The 21990-nt window shown below is 30.0% G+C and overlaps 1 protein-coding gene across 1 annotated transcript in view; it reads left to right on the top strand.

The window, feature by feature from the left end:
- Positions 1-18869, top strand: part of LOC148311765 (limbic system-associated membrane protein-like) — a 122886-nt gene extending 104017 nt beyond the window's left edge. The window contains exons 7-8 of the mRNA XM_088278438.1: positions 13174-13387; positions 18296-18869. Of these exons, the coding sequence (XP_088134564.1) occupies positions 13174-13387; positions 18296-18423 (342 nt within the window). The 3' untranslated portion in view covers positions 18424-18869. The remainder of the gene's footprint in view (positions 1-13173; positions 13388-18295) is intronic.
- The last annotated feature ends 3121 nt before the right edge of the window (positions 18870-21990 follow it).

Raw genomic sequence — 21990 nt, 5'->3', positions numbered from 1 at the left:
ACGTTTGAAATATAATTTCTTTAGTAAAATAAAAAATTCCTATAAAATCGTAATTTTGTTTACTTTTAATTTTAAAAGCATTTTTTATGAATTTTTAAACTCTTTAACCGAATAAAAATGCGTTTTAATTTTTTTTTTAAATATATATTACACAGGTTGCTAGCGGCCTGTTTATAGTTCCCTACCATTTTTTACAACGATGAGCGTTATAGTTTTAACTTTTAAAGACGCCTTTATTTAAAAAATAAAAATATTATATATCAGCAGCAGTCATTTAATAATTTAATATCTATTATTTCTTATATTAATGAATTCTTTCTAAAAAAATTAAAAAATGTAAATACAGTCATTTTAATTTGAAAATATCTAATAATAAAAATTGATAAAGGATATCTATTTTAAAATGTGAAAAAGTGACAGTCATTTCAGATTTAGAATATCCAATACAGCAACAGAAAGTATCCGAAAACAGGGGAGGATGGGGTGTGACGCATTATGGGCGATAAAGCTTTGAGAAAAGCATCTAATCCTACCATCTATGTTCAAAGCACGGGAAGATCTGGCGGGCACGTTCGTACCGTTTCATCCCACGTTCCTCTTTCAAATGTTCGCGGTGAATTCGAACTCCAAAGATAGTCACTAAAATTCCATTATATCCTCGTCTGGAACTTGTCGTAGAATCTGACTGCACGTATAAAAGCTTCTTGTACTTTGTAGATCATAGGTACAAATATAACGAACACTCCCTATCATTCATCGTTCACTTTGTGTAATACCACTTTAAAAAATATTAATTCGGGACAACTGGTTACGGAATAATCTTTTCATAATAAGGTCATTAAAATGAACTTATTGACGATGGAATGATTATTCCGCAACCTTTAAACACAAATTAGTGTTTTTTTTAAAGCGGTATTACACAATGTGAACGATGAATGATAAGGAGAATGTTATGTTACCATACCACAAATTTAAAAAAACTTTTAATATACTATATACAAATATAACATTTCTAACAAAACTATTTTTTAACGTTTAAATACAAAAAATTTACAAATGTGAAGTATCCAAATGCAAGCACGACTAATTTTAAGAACTAGAGATGATTTCCATCAACGTGTGAAAATACAAAGCACTCACACGTTTTTGAGATCTCACCCCAAAGGAAGAAGTATATGGGCGTCTGGGTGTTTACAGGGCTTATGATTTGTCTAAGGCTAGTTTATAATCAGCCTATGACAAGTCAAAAACCCAGACCCATTTAGGTATGACCTCCGTGTACTTCTTTATTTACGTCGAGAAAGTGGAGAAAACCCACATTTGTCTTAAAGTATTTGGACACACTCAAAATGTTGTAAACAAAGTATTCAGTTTGTTTTTCACCAGTTTAGAACATTTTTTTAACCTTTAGTTGTACCCAATGGTGCAATGAACAATGCATCGTATATAAGCATCATTTTCTTAATCATTTAACACATAAAGGAGAGGGTATCAGCCCTGTGCTTTTGAAACCAGCCAAAGGTTAATATTGTAGAGAAAAAGCTCTAATAATAGTGTTTATTTTGGCCCCACCCCTAGAAATCGAACCAGAAAGATTAACCATGGTAAAAATTATGACCTTAATTAAAATTATTGTAACAATATATATTAAAGATGTCACAGAGATTAAGGGAAAAGAATGTGTATGTCTTAGGGCATTTAAAAATGTCTGATTTTAGTGATCACTTTGTACACGTGTGTAACTTAAACTCTCCAATATTACTTGTATAGTAAATTTTTACATCAATCTAAATATATTGTATGTTTATATATGTATATAAATGTGGGAGCGTGTAAGTGTTATCCAGAACTTCCACGTAAAATGTGTTATTCTCTATCATAAAGTGATATTGACAATGACAACAAGCGTAGAAAGAGAATTAAATCATAAACATATTTGTTATCTTCTAAAACTTCCATATTCTGAATTAAATTTAAACGTAAATAAATAGTTATACTTTTGTCATAAATAGTTATAATTCCTTCTAACGCGAACATTTGAATCCTTTGTCTGATATGTATGGACCTTACTATCTATATGTCGTTAGTAAACTTCTAACTTAAAATGTATGTTTATATGTTAACTAGATAACAAAGTACATTATCTATACTGTGTCTACTTATTATAATACTTTAGTTAAATATTACCATAGTGCTTTGGCACTATGGTAATACAGGGTTTGCCCTGTAGAAATTCAGGTAGATCTACCAAAATCAGCCCAAATCTAACGATTAACCAATGAACGCTTGAAATCTACCTCTTTTAGGGTTAGTCTGACTGATTTGAATATATTTTTAGCTGAAAAAATTTGTATTTTCTTCGATCATAGGTTTAAAATTGGCGCTCAATCAGTAGTCGCTTAAGCTTTTATGGCTCCCAAAGCTTGAAATATAAATTACTTATAAGGGCCATATAAAATTTGTCGAAAAATGTATCTCACATTCCAAAACATCGAGTCGTTTTTCATCTATGTATTACGTATATACGTATATATCTAGCTATATGATGTACAAAGAAGGTATATCAATTTCATAATTATTTCGCTCGAGACGTTGGAAGCCTTGAATAATATAATTAATTTCGTTAGATTTCCAAATATCAAAGCGACTCGCTAAACGTATGTTCCGACTAATGAGAGTTTCAATTTATCTCTTGAACATCACAAAATATTTGTAAATTTAAGCATAAGCACATTAAAATAACATCTAAGAATTTACAAATTGAATAGTGTACATTTTGATCATTTCCTTTGGGTACCTATTTATAGGTACCCAAATTCACATTAATTCTACTTACACTTCTTAAGAAAGTCGTAATTATCATTAATCATACAAGTTTAATTAAAATTAACGTCTAGAAATATATTTTTCGTGTTAACTATACCTAGCAGGGAAAGATAATGTGTTAAATGTTTGCTTTTATTTTAATTTAACTTTTACTTAATTATTTCACTCTTCCTTGTTCACTTTTACAGAAAGAACTTGATTTTTTTAGTATATGACTAAGGCTGATTTTCGGAATTGAACTAGAACTGGAATTCAATTCACGATCGAAGCTATTCTTGATACTGAGAACAGGTGCGAAGCCACAACGAATTCGCAAATGTTTAATCAAAATCTTTTGACAGGGTTATGTAGTAATTTACGTTAGTTTGCGTCGTAGTTTTTGTTTAGTAGTACCTACGTAGTTATAAGATGAGAAGCGTTTATAATGATTTTGCTATTAGCAACATATTACCACGAGCTTACAAGCTCATAACTACCTGTTCTGACGCATTCGTAAGGAGATTTAATGATGTTGCAACATTCAACAATATTTTAGTTTGTGTACATTTTTGGGTGCACATGTTGGATCAATTATTTACTTATCTATATTTCAAGCATTGATGTGAAGTATGTAAGCTTCTGAGGTTCATTTGGTGTATACATTAAAGAAAAAAATATTTTAAAAATTTAATAAGATTCAAATATTGAACTAATTAAAAGAAATAACAGTAAATTAAACTAAAAATAAAATCAAGTGGTCCAGAATTACCTGACAGAACTAACCAACTACTAAACTGTATCACTGCCAATACTAAGGCACACCAAAAAACTTGGTGATGGCTTTCCGGTGATATCTGTATTTTCGCGATGATATCTGTATTTGTTTTTTATGCCAGGCCATGCCTTTGAATCACGTTTTCTTTCCGCAGCATTAAAGAGTTATTTGGCATTCTTCTAGATGTTACTCGAGGAAGATCCACGGCCAGGTTCACGATAGGATCAGGTTCTCTACGTCCTATGTGCCCATACCGTCTTAATTGCCTTTCCACTACCTTACTATTGATGTCAGTGCTTTCACGAATCCGTAAACTTTTAATTTTGTAAACCCTGATGATGACAAGGTTCTTTTCTAAACCGGTAGGTTAATGTGTACTTATAATAAAAAAGTGGTTTAAACAAAGTTGGTTAATTTTATAAAGTTTATAAAATGTGCCAAAGTATCTGCGAAAAATATTCAAGAAATTTTAATTTTGTCTCTAAATCACACTCACATCGAAATTTATAATATAATTTCGTATTTATTTGACTAAAGTAGTCATCTGACGGTATACTATTTTAGAATTTTTTATTTTATTCTCAATATTATTAATATTTAAAGCATTTACTTTGTGGTTAGTCATTTTTACTTATTTATTTTTTTCCAAAAATGTTGATAAAATTAGTATATAACCACTCACCGAGATTTTTACGTCTACCGGTTTCGAGACGTACCCGTCTCTTCGTCAGGACAATCACTAACACAGCATGCAAACAATACTACCCTTCACCACCATAGCACCATTTACACACTCAAAACTACACAAAATGTCTTACACCTGCGATTTTTGGTCGACCCGAAGACCAACATGCACTATAGTTTTCAATACAGACATGCGTTACGAGCCGAGGTTAAACGTACATTTAACAAGTTACGTTAGTTTGTAAATTTAACAATTTATAAACGTACATTTTACAATGTAAAAAAAGTTGAAGCTTTTAATTAAGATAAATTACCAAAATGACTTGTTAGGTCAACACAACCAACTGTTAATAGCCACACATTTGTTTCTAATATTAAAATATAAAAAAATGGGGTAAAAAGAAGAAAAAAAGGATTTTTTAACGGAAAAAACCTTCTTATATCTCTATATAAAACTAAATAAAACCATTTAGTAGATAAATTTTCATACAAAATAATAAAATCTCTGTGCAAAGTTTTATCTGACCCAAATATTACACAAATTGGTAAATATTTTTATTAGAATATTCATTTTATTATCTCAGTAATATATTTAGGTTAGATCTTACTTTCATCACATGGATAACACTACTCTCCCATACGACGCGATAACACCAATATAGGGCACTGTGTTCTAATAAAAACTTATGTATAAAGTTGTTGGGGAAAGATAATAGTGCGATAAGTCTCTAGCTACATTTTATCGTTCATACCAATTATACCTTCAGTAACAAGGATCTCCCTTTCAAAGGTACATATTTTCAGAGCTTACAATATTTTCAAAATACCAAAATGTTATATATTTATTCTATACCAGCTGTACCCGGTCACGCGTTGCTATGGCTCAGTCTAGTTAAATGGGAAAAAAAATACACAATTGTAAAATGCTTAATGTTCGTGAATCAATGAATTAATATATTACAAATTTACGAATGCAATGCAATAAAAAACAACCGAAAACATTAAAAATTCATTTGTCAAAAGGCATGTCTTTCCCGTAAGCAATACTTAGTATTGCGTGTGCTATTGTTACTTCCAACAGATGGCACTGCCATTATTGTTTAAAAACAACAAAAAAAACAAGGCGTGTTTCGATCAGTCTCCGGTATAAACGCGTGAATTTAAATACAATATTGTGTCAAAAATGTAAAGCAGTCGGCCAAAAACTTGAGAATATTTAGGATTTTGAACAAAAGAATCATTACATTTTTACTTTCCACGTATCCAAATTTAACGTTGTGTCAAAATTTCAAAGTAATCAGCGAATAATTTTAGGTGATTATAGATTTTATAAACTAACGAATTTTAATATTTTTATTTTGACAGATAATGCGAGCAACAAAAAATATGTTTCCACGTTTAAAAACAGTTTTATTACTTCGATTTCCGTCGTTTACACAAAACGAAGAATTATGACTACACACAGTTTTTTAGAATGTACTCGCGGACCGCGTTTTATTTTTTAAAAGCATTCAACCATTGAATAAAACATTGTTTCGTGATTTAACAAGCATTTTTTAATGATACTATGTAGCTGTAAAAATATGCTGGATCCTACGTGAAATAAATAAGGTCAAAGGCCAACCATAATTTATTACTTTTTCCCATACCAAGAGTAACTACATCCGTTACTAAATTGTATTAAAAATACCATATAACAGATTTCACATTTCTGTGGTTATCCGCGTAATTTATGAATTAGGAACTGCGACTATTATATTATGACTTGTACAGGAATGGTTTTTTGTCAAACGAAGAAATATATTTTTTTAAATTAAGGTACATTAAATTTAATTACTTTTAGTTCGTACATGACTATAGCATTAAACATAAAATTAACTTTACAACATTTTGAGTGTGTCCAAATACTTGTTCACAATATCTGGATTATCTCCCATTACAGGAGTTATTTTCATATTATTTTTTGACATCTCATCAAAGATGAAGAAGAATATGGAAGTCTGGGCATTTACGGGGCTGACGACCGTCATAGGCTGGTTTAAGTGATCACTTTACACACTTGTAACATGCACCAATTCTACACATTATTGACAACCACACTACTCAAATTCTTGGATGTTCTTTAAATATATATTTACCAATTTTGAAACATTGTTTTTGAATAACTAGAACTTCACTAGAGATATCTATTGGTGAGATGAAAATAAGCTTTTTATTGAGCAGAAATTCTTTTATTATTATGTGAGGTCCGATTTTTTTCCGAGAAATTTTTATATTATTTTTATCACTTAAACCAGCCTATGACGGTCGCCAGCCCCGTAAATGCCCAGACTTCCTTAATCTTCATCATTGATGAGATTTCAAAAAATAATATGAAAATAACTCCTGTAATTGGAGATAATCCAGATTTTGTGAACAAGTATTTGGACACACTAAAAATGTTGTAAAGTTAATTTTATGTTTTATGCTATAGTCATCAAAAGTAATTATATTAAATTTCCCTTAATTTAAAATGATGAGATATCAAAAAGTAATATAAAATTAACTAACTAACCATAATGCCGCTGCACTGTAAGGGTGAGTAGAGAAAATAGAGTACCACACTAAGTTTTTGCATACAATCTTCGCTTCTTCCATATTGAATAATCTCTCCTCATACATACCCGCTGATTATTCCGACTTCTGACCTGACCCCTTTCAAGTATTTGAAATCATTACAAGTTTTCAATGGTCTATTTCTAGATTTATTCCCGACTGCATTAGCCTCATAAATTTATTGTACTGTTCTTTATCACTCAATCGATTCACATGCCAAAACCATATAAATAACCATTTAAATCACATTTTTTTCAATATTCTTTAAGAATGTGTAAAATTTATTTTCTTATTCTTCTTACCCTTATCCTTTATAAGTATAAGTCCAGGGCAACATTAAATAAAAATTACAGTGAAATATCACTTTTATTTATTTTGACCCTCACGAGAATCGATTGCGGGGTTTCTATCACGGTTAGGCAGCGCTCCAACAACTCGGTACTTTATGAGGGTGAAAAAAAATTGCATGAAAATATTACTTTGTAATCTTACACAATACTTTTTTTAAAGGAATAACTGAAACTTTTCTACTTTAGCGGGTTATTTGTGGGTAAGATAGAAAAATTATTGCAAAGGCGAAAGGTAAAGTTTACACAAGAGTATGAAGTGATTACTTTAGCTAGTCATATGCTAAGTTATACGTTTTGAGTCACTCTGATTTCCTTCTTCTTTCATTTAAAAAACGATAAATGCTCCGTCTTAAGTTAAAAAGCCCATCATGAAAAAAAAACACCGGTGTTGACTTTTTTCATATTAAATATTATTCATTCAAACAATGGTGCACAGGGCACTGCATCATATAAACTCAGTTTTATCTTGATAGTTAACACACGAATGAAAGGTGATCAGCCCTCTGCTTCAGATACCAGTCTAGGGTAATATTGAATAAATAATAGAGTGAGAAAATCACTTTTATTATTTGACCCCCTCCTGGGAATCAAACCCAGGACCTCCAGTACGGTAGCCCAGCGTACTGACCATTACACTACAGAGGTGGACTTAATAATAAAACCCTTATCCGCACCTCAATGGTGCATAGGGCACTGTGTCATATTAACGCAGTGTTATCTTAATCGTTTACACATAAAGGAAAGGTGATCAGCCCTCCGCTTCAGGTACCAGTCCAGGGTGGTATTGAATAAATATTACAGTGAAAAAATCACTTATATTTATTTGAATGTTTATTTATGTTATTTTTATTTCATTGATATATTTCTTTATTATGTGTATTGAAATGTGAATCCGGATGAATGGGAGAGAATGACATAAAAATATAATACATCAGACATATTTGATTTACAACATGGGAAATGAACACATCCCCCTGAGTCCCGCGAAATGTACTTCCAGGGGTGGTATCAACCCCCATTTCTCTCAAACGTATTTCAACAAAATCCGGAAAGCATTTCCTAGAATTCGTGAAAAATGTAGCTTTGGAAATACGTTTATTTTTTGTTATCTCGAATTTATTTATTTTTACAAAGAGAAAGGTTTTAAACGAATTCAATTGTTTATACATTGTTCATTTAGTTATACGTTGAAACATTTTGTAATCGGTGACATCTCCTTACAAAGGATTTAGTTTTACATTGGATGCAACAGATCTATTTTAATGCATGAAAATGGATTTAAATTTTTTCAAATACATATCAGAAGGTAGGAAAACGTTATTTATTTGTACGATGGGGAAGGATAAACAGGGGTTTTTCAGACAAGCCACAGTTATTAACACTTCAAAATTTCAAATGTGAATATTATCTAATAATAAGCACATGCTTGAATTTTGATTACCTCTTTTGCAAACTATAAAAATCCTGGCTTTATAAGTAATTTTTTATGTTTTTTTGTTAGTGAAATTAATAAATAAAAACCAATTTTGGTAGTGATTTTTTAAATTATATTGTTATTTTACTTCATTAAATATTTGTATGAATTTATAATATTACTGATAAAAAAGAGTTAATGAACTACAAAATTAAATTGAAAATACGATTTTGTAGTTTTTTAAAACATTGTTTTTCATATTATACGAAAAACAACCAGTAAAAGAAATTACTTTAGTTTTTAGATACTATACACTTTTTGGTGAAATTTAAAATGAAAATTCCATAATAAAGTCCAGGACAGAAAGACCTATAACCTGAGGACGAGGAGAGCTGACTCCAGCAGCTTACAAGGACAATAAGCTGGGACGTAGCCAGGAAGAAGATGAAGAAGTCCTGGACTAGTAATATTCGATAAGAAGTATCAACTCTAGATTGTATCGATTTGATGCAGTGTTTTATGCACCATTGAGTGCGAAAAAGGTATTACCATTAGTAGAAATATACTGTGAAAAAGTTGTGAAATCTTATTAAGAACGGAATAAGAATTTTCAACTAGACTCCCATTTACGTTCATATTGTATAGATATAGTTTGTAAATCGTGAAAGAAGGGAAAATTTCCATGGTTTATCTGTAAAGTCTTCATCATGATTGAGAGATCGCTTGAATTTAACCTTTCACTTATTTGGGCCATAAATACGTCACTGGAAAACTGCTAGATAACGAATGGCTGCTAGCAAGGCTTGAAAAATTGAGAGGTTTGGTTTATTTCTGTACCATGAAAATAAGGTAACTTGAGAACATAAATATTTATAAATAGTATTAAAATATTTACAACATATATTCTGGTACCAACCAAAATGAATGGAAGATTTGTATGAAATTGGTAAAAGAAGGATGAAAGTAAAATAAATGCAGTAGAAATACAATTATCAAAAAGAATCGATGTATGATATATGTTTAAATAGTCAAATAAGGAATAAATCCATAGCTGAGATAAGAGTTATCGGCAAAATTCAGAAAACTGTATTGACATGGTTTGGACATGTGGAACGAAGGAGTATGATATTAAAATATATGAGGTGGATAAAGTTGAAAGTCGTAGCAAAATCGACTATAGAAAATTTGGTTAGATCAAGTACTTCAAATTCTAAAATTTGGATGTGTCAATTGTCGGAATAATCGGGGGGCATGTATTAAGGGATACATGAACGGGGAAGAGGCAAAAAAATTGTACAAATAAAAAGTGCTGTGGCCTTTTATTCTCTTTGCTTACCACTGCAGTGAAGCTGCAAGATGGTTAGCTAGTTGAATATTTTGAAGCAAAACCGATATGATGGGCAACAAAAAGTTCATTTAAGGAAACATAAAATGAGTGAACTTTAAAAAATGAAACAACTTTGTTTTAACCACTATTTATTGGTAAACTTTATCCAACCGATGTTGACGTATTCACTACGCAATACACAATAAAAACAACATTTAGGAGGGTTTTAAATCATATTTTTTAAATTGTATTTTCATATTGTGTATGGAGCGCGTGGAAGTTTTTGGTAAGGGAAGGGTAATTAACTATGAGTATTTAAATGTTTTAGAATTCAATACATAAACCCTGATGATGACAAGATTTGTCGAAACCGGTTGGATAAAGTGTACCAATAAAAAGTGGTTAAAACAAAGTTGTTTTATTTTATAGAGCTTATAAAATATGCCACAAAGTATCTGCGAAAAACATTCAAGAAATAAAATCAGTGCATTAAAATTTTAAAATTTATTATCTTGTTCCAATAAAATAAACATTACATATATTTTTTTTGCTTTACCTGGGGCATTTTTAAATGCAAACATGTTTTGTTTAATTTTATAATATTTTGAAAACGACATATTTAATATTATTCGCATTTTTGTAAAGAGGGTTATAGCTCAATTTGCAATAAAATTTCATATTCATAAACTACATTTAATAGGATAAACAAGTGAAATGTTCACTGTAAATTCTACAATAATATTACATAAATAAACGAGATTGAAACGAAATATAAAATACACAACTTTTGAATAAATAAAAGGTATTTCGTTTCAATTCGAGTAACATTACTTCGAAATCGTATGATGTAATATTTCATTTCTGTGTATAAAAAAAACTTTACCTTTAGTACGTACGCATATCACACTGAAATTATGTAAAGAATATGAATTGCATGAATAAATTCATCCATTATGAAAAAATATACAGCGAAGGAATGATGAGGTTTCAGGATATTGTTTTAATGAAGACGTAATTTACATTTTACCGTTTTTTAATTTACATGTGATTATCTAAAAAAGAGAAAAAAGTAAATCAAGCTTATAAGATATTGTAACACAATTTTATGTGCTTGGCATATCATTTGAATCATAAAATACCATAAATGTAATTATAATAGCTATCCGTTTATCCAACACCGTAGTGTAGTGGTTAGTGCATTTGGTCGCCATGCTGGATGTACTAGTACTGGGTTCGATTCTCAAGGAAGATAAAAAAAAACATCACGATATTTACTTCCTAACTAACTAATCATCACGCAGTTCTTCCGCAGGGGTAGACAGAGAGAATATAATGCTACACCACTCTGTCTTTGCAAATATTCTTCGCCTCTTCCTTATTTATGGAGATCCTTAAGCATACCAGCCGATTATTTAGACTCCTGATCTGACAATTCAATATTTATTTATTTAACCCTGGACTGGTACCTACTCTAAAGCGTGAGACCGATCAAAATTACTATGTTTCTGTACAAAACAGTGCCCTATGCACCATTCAGATAGGGGTGAGAAGGAGAAAATAATTGTTATAACAGTAGTTAATGTTATGGTATATTGAAATTAAACATTGTTTTTTTATTCCCAAAAAAATTATTAAAGCACATCAAATTTTAAGTATTGTATTATGAAAATCGTTATTTCAATTTTTGTCACTCACGCTTGCAAAGCACGTTAAAAGCTTTCTTTATTTTTTGAATAAAAGTAAAGTAAAAAGTCTGAATATTGGCGGTACTACTCCCCTGTGGGCTTTGGAGAGGTGTTCTAAGGGGATAATAGAGGCCTTAGGAGACAAAAGTGGGCAATATATTGTACTTCTCCCCCTTCTCTGTGGGGGAAATTCTGGTAATTTTCTTTCCCCTGTCGACAAAGAAAAATAGCTGGAGGGCGCTTCACAAAAAAGGTTGAGAATCTATAGTCCAGAATAATATTTACTGGAATAACCGATATCAGATATGGTGTATCTACCGGAGCTCACCGGGCGGAGAGGTAGAAACAGGAAAGTTGAGGTACAAATCGTCCTCATACACAATGCAGCCCTTAGTTGAACCCATCACTGTTGTGGGTATAAATTCCATGTAAACTGTAGACCCCTCCTAACACCCCTTGTTCAAACACGTCCCTCGTTCAACCTGCGGAATCTCTTTTTTCCAATCATCTGCCCACCGCTGAAAACTAAATTTTTCCAGGCGCAGAGATTGTGTGCTATTTTAAAATCAATATTAGCATTTTGATGAACGATTCAACCAAGTTTCTTAAAACGATTTAAAATACATAATCTAAATATTTAGTGATTTTCCATTTAACAATTAAATTATAACTTTATTTCAAAATCACTATAAATATTTTATTTTAACTTAATTATAATGTCTCCCGGTTTCGAAGCAAACCGCTTCTTTATCAAGACTGATTTTTTGATAAAGAAGCGATTAGCTTCGAAACCGGTCGACATAACAATTAAGTTATAGTAAAATATTTATAGTGATTTTAAAACAAAGTTATAATTTAATTTAATTATTAATAATTTATCCTCACTAGACTTCTTCTAACCCTTATGCGTACCCAATGTTGCATAGAGCACTACATTTTATGGAAGCAGTGTTATCTTGACCGTTAAATACACGAAGGAAAGGTGATCAGCCTTGCGCTTCAGGTATTAATCCAGGGTGACGTTAAATGAATTTTAGACTGAAAAATCACTAATATATATTTTGATCCTCTTGGGAATCGAACCCAGCACCTCCTACATCGTAGCCTAGCGCACTTACCACTATACGGCGTATAAACTTAGAAGTGAATTTAAATATTGAAATTAAACCTACCAAGAAATATCTTTTTAATTGAAGCATAAGTATAACATGCGAGATTCGGAAAATGTTTCCAGTTTAACAAGTCTGTAGAAATAATGTTGCCAATAAAAAATCAAACCTAAAAAACCCTATACAATATAACGTCCAATTTGATTTGAAAAGCGACATATTTGGTTTGTAAAATCGTCCAATTTGATTTGAAATTTGTTCAATTTGGTTTGAAAAAACTTCCAATTTGGTTTTATAAAAGCTTCCATTTGTTTTGTATAATCGTCCATTTTGGTTTAAAAATGCGTCTAACTTGGTTTGTAAAACGTCTTAATTGAATTGAAAAACCTGTAACAGTAATGCAGTAATGGTACACTTTCTTTTTCGCAGAGTCCGACGCCTCCTCAGTACGTGTTTTGGTACCACAACGAGCGCATGATCAACTATGACACTGCTCGCGGAGGCATCACCGTGGAGACTGAGCCTGGACCTAAGAGTCAATCTAGGTTGACCATCCGCGGGGCGAGAGATACTGATTCTGGCAATTACTCCTGCAGTGCTAGCAACACTGAGCCTGCCAGCATCTATGTCTTCGTTACTGAAGGTGGGTACTGGGTTTTCTTCTCATTCTTTTCTACCTAAAATGGTGCGAAGGGTACTGTATCGCATCTACCCAGTGTTGGTTCACTATTTACATGAAGGCAGAATTATCGGTCCTACGCTTCAGATACCAGCCCTGGGTGATATTAAATATATGTAATAGAGCATGGTCGGCAACTTAATACCCGGGGGTAATTGAATTATCCACAAAAATATTTTGAATAACCTTTAATAATTTGAAAATATAATGATGATTTTGTATTTTCATTTTTTAAATTTTAATTTATTACAAATAATCGTAACAATAATGATAAAAGTAAAGTAAAAATGTATTTTTTTAATATGCAAATTTCGTCATTTCGTATGTTTGAAAATGTATGTAAAAGTAACTTCATAGATTTTTTTCTTATTTTTTTTACTGTTCTTCAATATATAATAAAAATAACATTTTGTGTGGACTGACAATTTTACTAGAAAATACAAAAATTTATAAATTTCAAGCCTCGGCTGAGGGACAATGATTGGAAACGTTTTGAATATTATGGAGAACTTTTTTTAATTACTTTTACGTAGAGTGCAATCCAAAACGCGACTTTTTAGACATCTTTCTCTTTAATATCTTAACAAAAAAAATACACATCATCGGCCCATTTAAATATATAGGGCGTTTAGAGAGGCGTTTTTAGAGGTTTGAAAATAACAACATTGTTTCTACAGACTGTCGATTTGACCGTTGACAGTTAATTTGTAGTCAATACGTTTTGCATTTCACAAAAAATAGACTAAATGACCATTATTATGCGCAACTTAGGCTCGGTAAATGGGCCGAAAACAATATTCAGCTTTATGCTCTTTTCAACGCAGAATTTTGATCACCGATGGGATACACTTTCGGTTAAGTGGCTATGTCAATAAGCAGTATTGCTACATTTGGAGTGGCAAAAACCCTACAGCCTTTGTCAAGACGCCCTTACATCTATTTAAAGTCACTGTTTGGTGTGCTTTATGTTATGGGCAGGTGGAATCATTGGCACATATTTTATTAAAGACGATAGCAGCCGATGTTACGGTAATGGAGATCGCTACAGAATCATGATTACTGACTTCTTCGTACCTACCTCAATTGAATGGCATTGATGTGACAGAGCTGTGAATTGAACAAGATGGTGCAACATGGCACACGGCGGGTGCCACCATAAATTGATTGCGGGAAATTTTAATATTTTCACCTCTAAAAAACATCCCTCACTCCTTTCAACAACGTCATAAATAAAAATTCGCAAATTTTCAGTTGTGCATGTTTTTAAAATGTCAAAAAAATGCGCTTTATCTCAGCAAAAATGGCATATTTTTAACTTAATATATACCCGCTACAGGGTAAAAAGTGTGGTTTATGCATTTTGAAGAAAAGGTATTGTTTTATTATTTTTGTAAATATACTAAATATTTTTCAAATGGAGAAAAAACATTCAGAATTTACGTAAAAAGATCTGTTGCACAGTAAAAAGTTCAATAAATGGCTTGATATTTATTTTAAAAACCTTTTATTATATTTTTAAACTTTAAAAAAGATCTCCTGAAAAATCAAGTTTTTTGATTTTAGACGTTGTACTGTTATTTTTACGACAATGTAAATCATAATAAAGTGTTTTTTTTTCAAAGAGATATTCCGGCACATGTTTCAAGTATACAATACACGCATTAATTTTAAATAAAGCCTATTCTTTATCCAGGGTTTTTCCTTTTTATGACTAGTTGTCTTTTCCCACTGACCTACTTTGTCCTACCTTTATTATTGGGCGGACCATTGAATTTAAATGTTCTCATTACTCATCAACATGATTACATAGTTCCCTTCTGAATTTTTCACGAAACATTAACGTAATCAAAACACTTTTTTAGTGTGCTTTAACCAAAATTGTTTTAGCCTAAAAAAAATGTCTGTCTTCTTTGTAAAGAATATTATACTTTTATGTTGGATTTAAACATTTGAGGACATTCATAGCTCATGGATGGAAAATCAGAATTATTTATTATTTGTGTAGAATAACAAACACAAATAATTTCTGCAAGAATGCAAAAATGTACTATTTACCATATTCGTATAGTTGAGTAAGACGCTGTAATCTAGCTTAATTCCGTTTTATCTGCTGAAACAAGTAAAAATACTTCTTCGCCATTTATATCGTTCAATTATTGATTCAATTTAATGACTTGAATAGTTTTAACTCAATAATTATTGAATTTACATTCTTCATTGTTTAAAAGTGTCCATAAACCCCACTTATATGTATGGACGCTACACTGACTGGGCATTAAAACTCATATATCTTAAATTATTTTTCAATAAAATGAAATGTTTTTCTTTATTTATTGACGTAAATTTCTAAGTTCTGCTACTACTACTACTACAACCATCACGCCGTTTCTCCGCAGGGGTAGGCAGAGAGGATGGAACGCCACACTCTTCTGTCCTGACATACACTCCTTAACCTCCTTCATCCACATATGTATATTGAGATGTCAAAATGAATTTTAGTTTTTTTTTAAAAAATAAAATCAGTTTGAAAATGTATCATTTCCGTAAGAATGTAACAACTGTCATGTTTTTGAGAGATATTATTCTATAAATTCATAAAAATATATAGATACCTTACTTCCACAATTAGAGTGAACGGAAAAATTCTTTGTTTATCATGGTTTTTAATCAATACAAATATTTAGTTACTCATCGTAACTTTGAGCATTTTTTTTTGCGAATACCTACACAAATTTGTGTATTAACATTTACCTATGGCAACTGAGTTTAATAATAGAACCAAGGCAAAGCGAACGCAGGTGCCAGAAACTCCAAAGTCTTGTCAGGTACTTACATACATATCAATTGTAAACTATACTATAGTTCACCCGATGTGCTAGCCGTTGTAATATTAATAAACAAATGTGTTTCCAAGAACCATTACGTAACTGGGCATTATTCAGGAAAGGCATTGAAATGTATTTATTCAAAATTATCCTATGAAGCTTTAAAGCGTTAACCAGGTTAGATGTACGGAATCGACAGATAATATTATAATGGCACGTTTGAGGGCTTTGAGTACATTTCGGTATTGTTTTTAGAGGCTAGAGCTAAATATCTTAATGAATATTATTGATGGATGTATACAAGATGTACAAATGTACGAAAATAGACAAAAAGTTTAAGGGGTTACACCACCCTGGCCTTCAGAAAAAGAGACAGAAATAAAGTTTACTTTTGAAAATGATTTTCATACAAGTATAAGTAATCTTTTTTTTTTTTAAATAAATAAATAAAATCAAAATTCAAAAATGGCGGACACATGAATTATCAAGGACTCTTTCTTCGCTGACGTTGGGCTTTATTTCACTGTTACACATTATTGGAAATAAAAAAAAACACAGTTTATTTTAAAAAGTAAGAACTTTCAATTCATATAGGAGATAAGGATAAAAGAAATATTTTTTTATGAAACGTTTGAGCTAAGAAAATATATAACTTTTGATCATTGCACCCAATTAAAAAACCCTGAAGTCAACCGATAGATAATATCATATTGAAATATGTATTGAAATGTAAACAGTATCGGTTGAGTAAATCTTGAGATACCTTATCAGGCACGATAATGCCCACCAGTTTGAAAAAAGCAGTTTCGAGAAAAACGTGACAGAAAAAGATAATACGGCGTCAGCGTCTTGAAACATTTTTTTAATAATGACCTTCATTCTGCTTTTAAGTCACATTTGAAGATACATATTGACAAACTAAAATATACTTACACTTCTTCATACTTTTTGAAATCCACTAGCATTATACCTACATATATACATACATACAATCAATAAGTTGGTACAAATCCTCGGTGTGAGGAGGGTCATGTATACGTCCATGAATGCTTGTAGAAACACAGACAATAGACATCTTATACGAGTATACTTCAGCATATATGCTATGACCAGGTACACAAGAATCCTTGATAACTTTGACCCAAGTTCAGTGCCTTCTGTATTGATTTTAGTAATTTAATATTATCTCCTAGTAAAGATATATCAATTGTTTTACATCATTATTTTATTGCTGTGATTATTATTTCGATTTGAATTTCAAATTGCAACGTTATAATAACAATAATAATTACTTTTATCTTTGTTTAACATTGTTATAAAACAGAAGATTATAATCGCTACCTGGGAAAGTAAATGGAATATTAATATTAATAATAATAAAATAATAATAATAAAACGCTTATCCGCACCCCAATGGTGCATAGGGCACTGCATCATATGAACACAGTGTTATCTTGATCGTTTTACACACGAAGGAAAGGTGATCAGCCCTCCGCTTCAGGTACCAGTCCAGGGTAATATTGAATAAATATTACAGTGAAAAAATCACTTATATTTATTTGACCCCCCTGGGAATCGAACCCGGGACCTCCAGAACGGTGCTGACCATTACACTACAGAGGCGGACAAAATATTAAAAGTAGATAAAATTAATTGACAAAAAGAAATTGGGAGTAGCGTCAAACGCTGAAGTATTCGGAGTTGCATACTTGATTGTAACTTGTGAAAATTAGACATTATTTATGAGTTCTCTGGGGAATTTTTTTTTTTTCTTTTAAGATTTTTTACATTTTTTTTGTTCATACTTAGTGTCACATTTTATAAACATTTTTTGAAGAATAGAACACAAACATTGTTTTTATTTGTTCATTATATAAAGTATACATACCTGAATAAGAAAAGGTATTTGTTGAAACCGGTTGGAATAATAGTACTTATTATCAAAGTGGTTAAAAACAAAGTTTGTATTTTTTAAAGACATTAGGTTAGTAAAAATGAACCTTTGACATTATTAAAATCTGAAATTTATAAAATATTTTTGTTTCAGGTGACAAGATGGCGGTTATATCGAGGAGAAATGTGTCCATTTCAAACGTAAGCCCAAAGTTAAAATCATCAACAATTATTCAAACTACAATCATCATTGTAGCAAAACTGACCATGGATCTTCGATGAGAGACGATATAAAGACTTTTGTTGAATTCAATACGTGAATAATGACGCTTAGCGGTGATTAATAATATAACTGTACATAACAAAAATTAAAAGTGAAAAAAATAATAAAAAGTGAAAAAAATTTTAATTTTTACTTTTTTCGTTATAATTTTTTTAATCATAAATAGTTATTTATTTTGCACTTTTGTTGTGTTTTAAAGACATCGCAAAATATTTTTTTATACCTTTTATTCATAATCTAAACTGATAATTATATCATGTTATTGCACAATTTTGAAATTTTATAAACGGATTTTAAACAAAGTGATTTATATTTTTTTTCTAATAAATCAAATTTATTATTTTTATGCAAAGATAAATGAATATATCCAGTAAATATATTTAATTTGATTGTCAATTTATACGGCGGAGTTATTTCATGTATATCAATACCTGCTTTCAAAAAATATAATTGAAATTATAAACTTTAAAAAAAATCATTAATGATAAAAATGATATATTTTTAATTTTCTTTGAGTTAAAAAAAAAAACAAATGTAAAATGTTTTATCATAAAATAAACAATAACGGCAATTTCAAGTTTTAGAATACAGCTTCCCTCTTATAATATATATATATTCAAGAACCATAAAATAGAAGGGACAATGTAATATATCGCTCACTCCTTTCAAGAACGTCATAAATTAAAAATCGTCAATTTTCAATTGTGCGTGTTTTCGGAATGCCCAGAAAATGTACTATATCACGGCAAACGCGGCATATTTTTAACTTAATATTTACCCGCTACAGGGCAGGAAATGTTTTTGCATTTTGAAGAAAAGACATTGTTTAATTATTTTTTTAAATAAACTAAATATTTTTCAAATGGAGAAAAAACCTTCAGGTTTTACTTAAAAAGATCTGTTGCACAGAAATAAGTTCAATAAGTGGCATGATATTTATTTTTAATACATTGTATTATATTTTAAAACTTAAAAACGTTCTCCTGAAAAATCTAGTTTTTTGATATATGACGTTCTTGAAAGGAGTGAGCGATATATACATTCAAGAACCATAGAATAGAAGGGACAATGTTATGTATAGAACTCTATTCTAATTTTCAATTATATATGAAAGAACAATTTGCGATTTTACAGAATTGTCATTATTACTTGTATGAAGATTAAAACAGCGAAGAACTAAAAATATTTCATTCACGAGAATTAAAGAAAAGTATTACAACTATTGCAAATCGACATAATTTGATTATTCACTTCGACAGCACATCGCCTCCAAGAATATCGTAAAGGACAAATTGAGGAAAACAAAATTGAAACACTATCGAGTCGTCAATATTTGTACCCACGATGTGAAAAACTACCATATTTTAACCCTTCACTGCGCGCTAGTGTACATATGTATCAACTTAATTTTTGTTATTTTTTTTTCTAGTATAGTGTATTTAGAAACATACTCCTTCTTTATAATACAAATCGAGTATATACACATTAAAAAAAATTGATTTAACATCAGTTTTTCAATTACAACTACCTACATTCATATTTTTACTATCTGCATTCAATGGTGAATTTAATTTATCGTTAATTATTTGAAGGCAAGGTGATATAATTCCAGGTAAATATTAAAAGAATAGTAAATTGAAAACTCAACACTTATTTATTTTTAACCAGTGAGAATCGAACCCCGGAACTCCGACAGAATAGCCAAACATGGGAACCAGTACAATATGAAGGTAGAAAAATATGTACATATTTCTCAGACCATAATTTACTAAAAATACTATCGTATTTTGAAAATGAAAATTTTAGTACGCATTGTAGGGTTAAACTTACTTTACGTTTCATACAAAAATATGAGTAAAGATTATTCTCTGTAAAGTAAAATACTTTAACAAAATATATACAACCACCTTAATACAGCGTTTTTATTCCTTTATAAATTTCTATTTTTCTATCCTTACGATCTGCCAGGAGGATAAAAAAACAGTATTTTTTGCATTCAAAATATATCATTTTTATTACACAAACATCAAATATTACGTAAGAAAAATACAAACTCGCATAAAAAAATGTTTGCAGACACGCGTAGGAAAATAGATATACTACGAAATTAAACTTCCCTAAAAAGTCTTTCTTTATATTTAAGGACCGATTTAATGAATAAGGACATCGCTAACGTGAAATATGAGTCATTGCTTTTTACTAAATAAAAAAAAAGTAAAATTTACCGACAATTTGATATTTCCTTAGATAACGCCTTGGAAATGGCAACACTGGTATTAACAATACTGTTGATTTTTTTTTTTCCAGTTTTTATCAAATACGATATTATTAATAGTCGAAAAGTTATTGGTTTTTATGTTTTTTCTATTTTTGGATACCTAGCAATGGTTAAGTTGCACTTTTTATTTCACCTCAAATTCACATAATTTTTAAATCATGGTTCGCATTACCTAATTTAATAAAAAGGTGTTTAATTTACTATAAGAAAGATTATGAATAAAATTCAGATAATTAAATATAGACAATATATAAATATAAAATAAGATTACACAAAATAATTTAAATTGCCAAATAAAGAAATATTTATTTTATAAAATATATTAGTAAAATTATATTTTAAAAACTATTGTAAATAATAGATTTATTACAACCCACAAAATTTTTATTTTTAATGTTTGAAAAACTGCATAGTTAAAATAGGTTTAAAAAAATTTAATTAAGTTACGATATTATTAAGATAATTTTATAATGTAAATAATTTGTACATCGTAAAAAACAAAACATTCTTATATTTAAGTTATACGATTAATTATAATAATGTAAAAATTTATTTATAAATAAATTAATTTAATAATAAAAAACTGTTTTTATTATACTTTGTTTATATTTTTTATGAATTTATTCCAATATTGTCAATATGATGAATCACAAAACTTTTTAGTTTTTTGTGAGGAAAGAGTAAAATTGGCATTTACTGAAATGTTTACAAACAGACGGTTAATCAACTAAAATTAACAAATAAAGTAATTAAGTGAGTGCATCTAAATATTGACATAAAAAGTAACTTTGAGTATCATTATCATGAAAAATATGCAAAAAATGTCTGTTAAAAAAATGTATCGTATTTCGCAAGTCCTGTTTTATTCAATATATTTTTTTTTATTTGACTTATTTTATAAAATTAATGAAATGCCTAGAAGTAATAACTAGCAACCTCCCACATTTAGATTTGTGATGCTGGTCAAAGTTTAATTCTTCTACAACTTTTTGAAATTAGAGGGCAGATAGTGTTTATATGTAAGTATAAACTAAAAATAAAGCATAAATTACAATGATTTTTGAGCTAACAATTTGTCATTCGGAGTTGACGTATTTGCTATGCAACGCGCAATAAAAAAAACATTTAAGAGTTATTTAATTCATATTTTGTAAATCATATTTTCATATGGTGTACAGAGTGCGTGGAAGTTTTTGCTAAGGGAAGGGTAATTAACTTTGAGTATATCAATGTTTTAGAATTTAGTACATAAACCCTGATGATGACAAGGTTCTTGTCGAAACCGGTT

The sequence above is a fragment of the Brachycentrus maculatus genome, unplaced genomic scaffold, assembly GCF_059751285.1.
Source record: "Brachycentrus maculatus isolate JH-2025_06_01 unplaced genomic scaffold, ASM5975128v1 h1tg000057l, whole genome shotgun sequence".
NCBI classification, from domain to species: domain Eukaryota; kingdom Metazoa; phylum Arthropoda; class Insecta; order Trichoptera; family Brachycentridae; genus Brachycentrus; species Brachycentrus maculatus.
The sequence above is the reverse complement of the archived record's forward strand: the minus strand, read 5'-3'. Positions and strand labels throughout refer to the sequence as shown.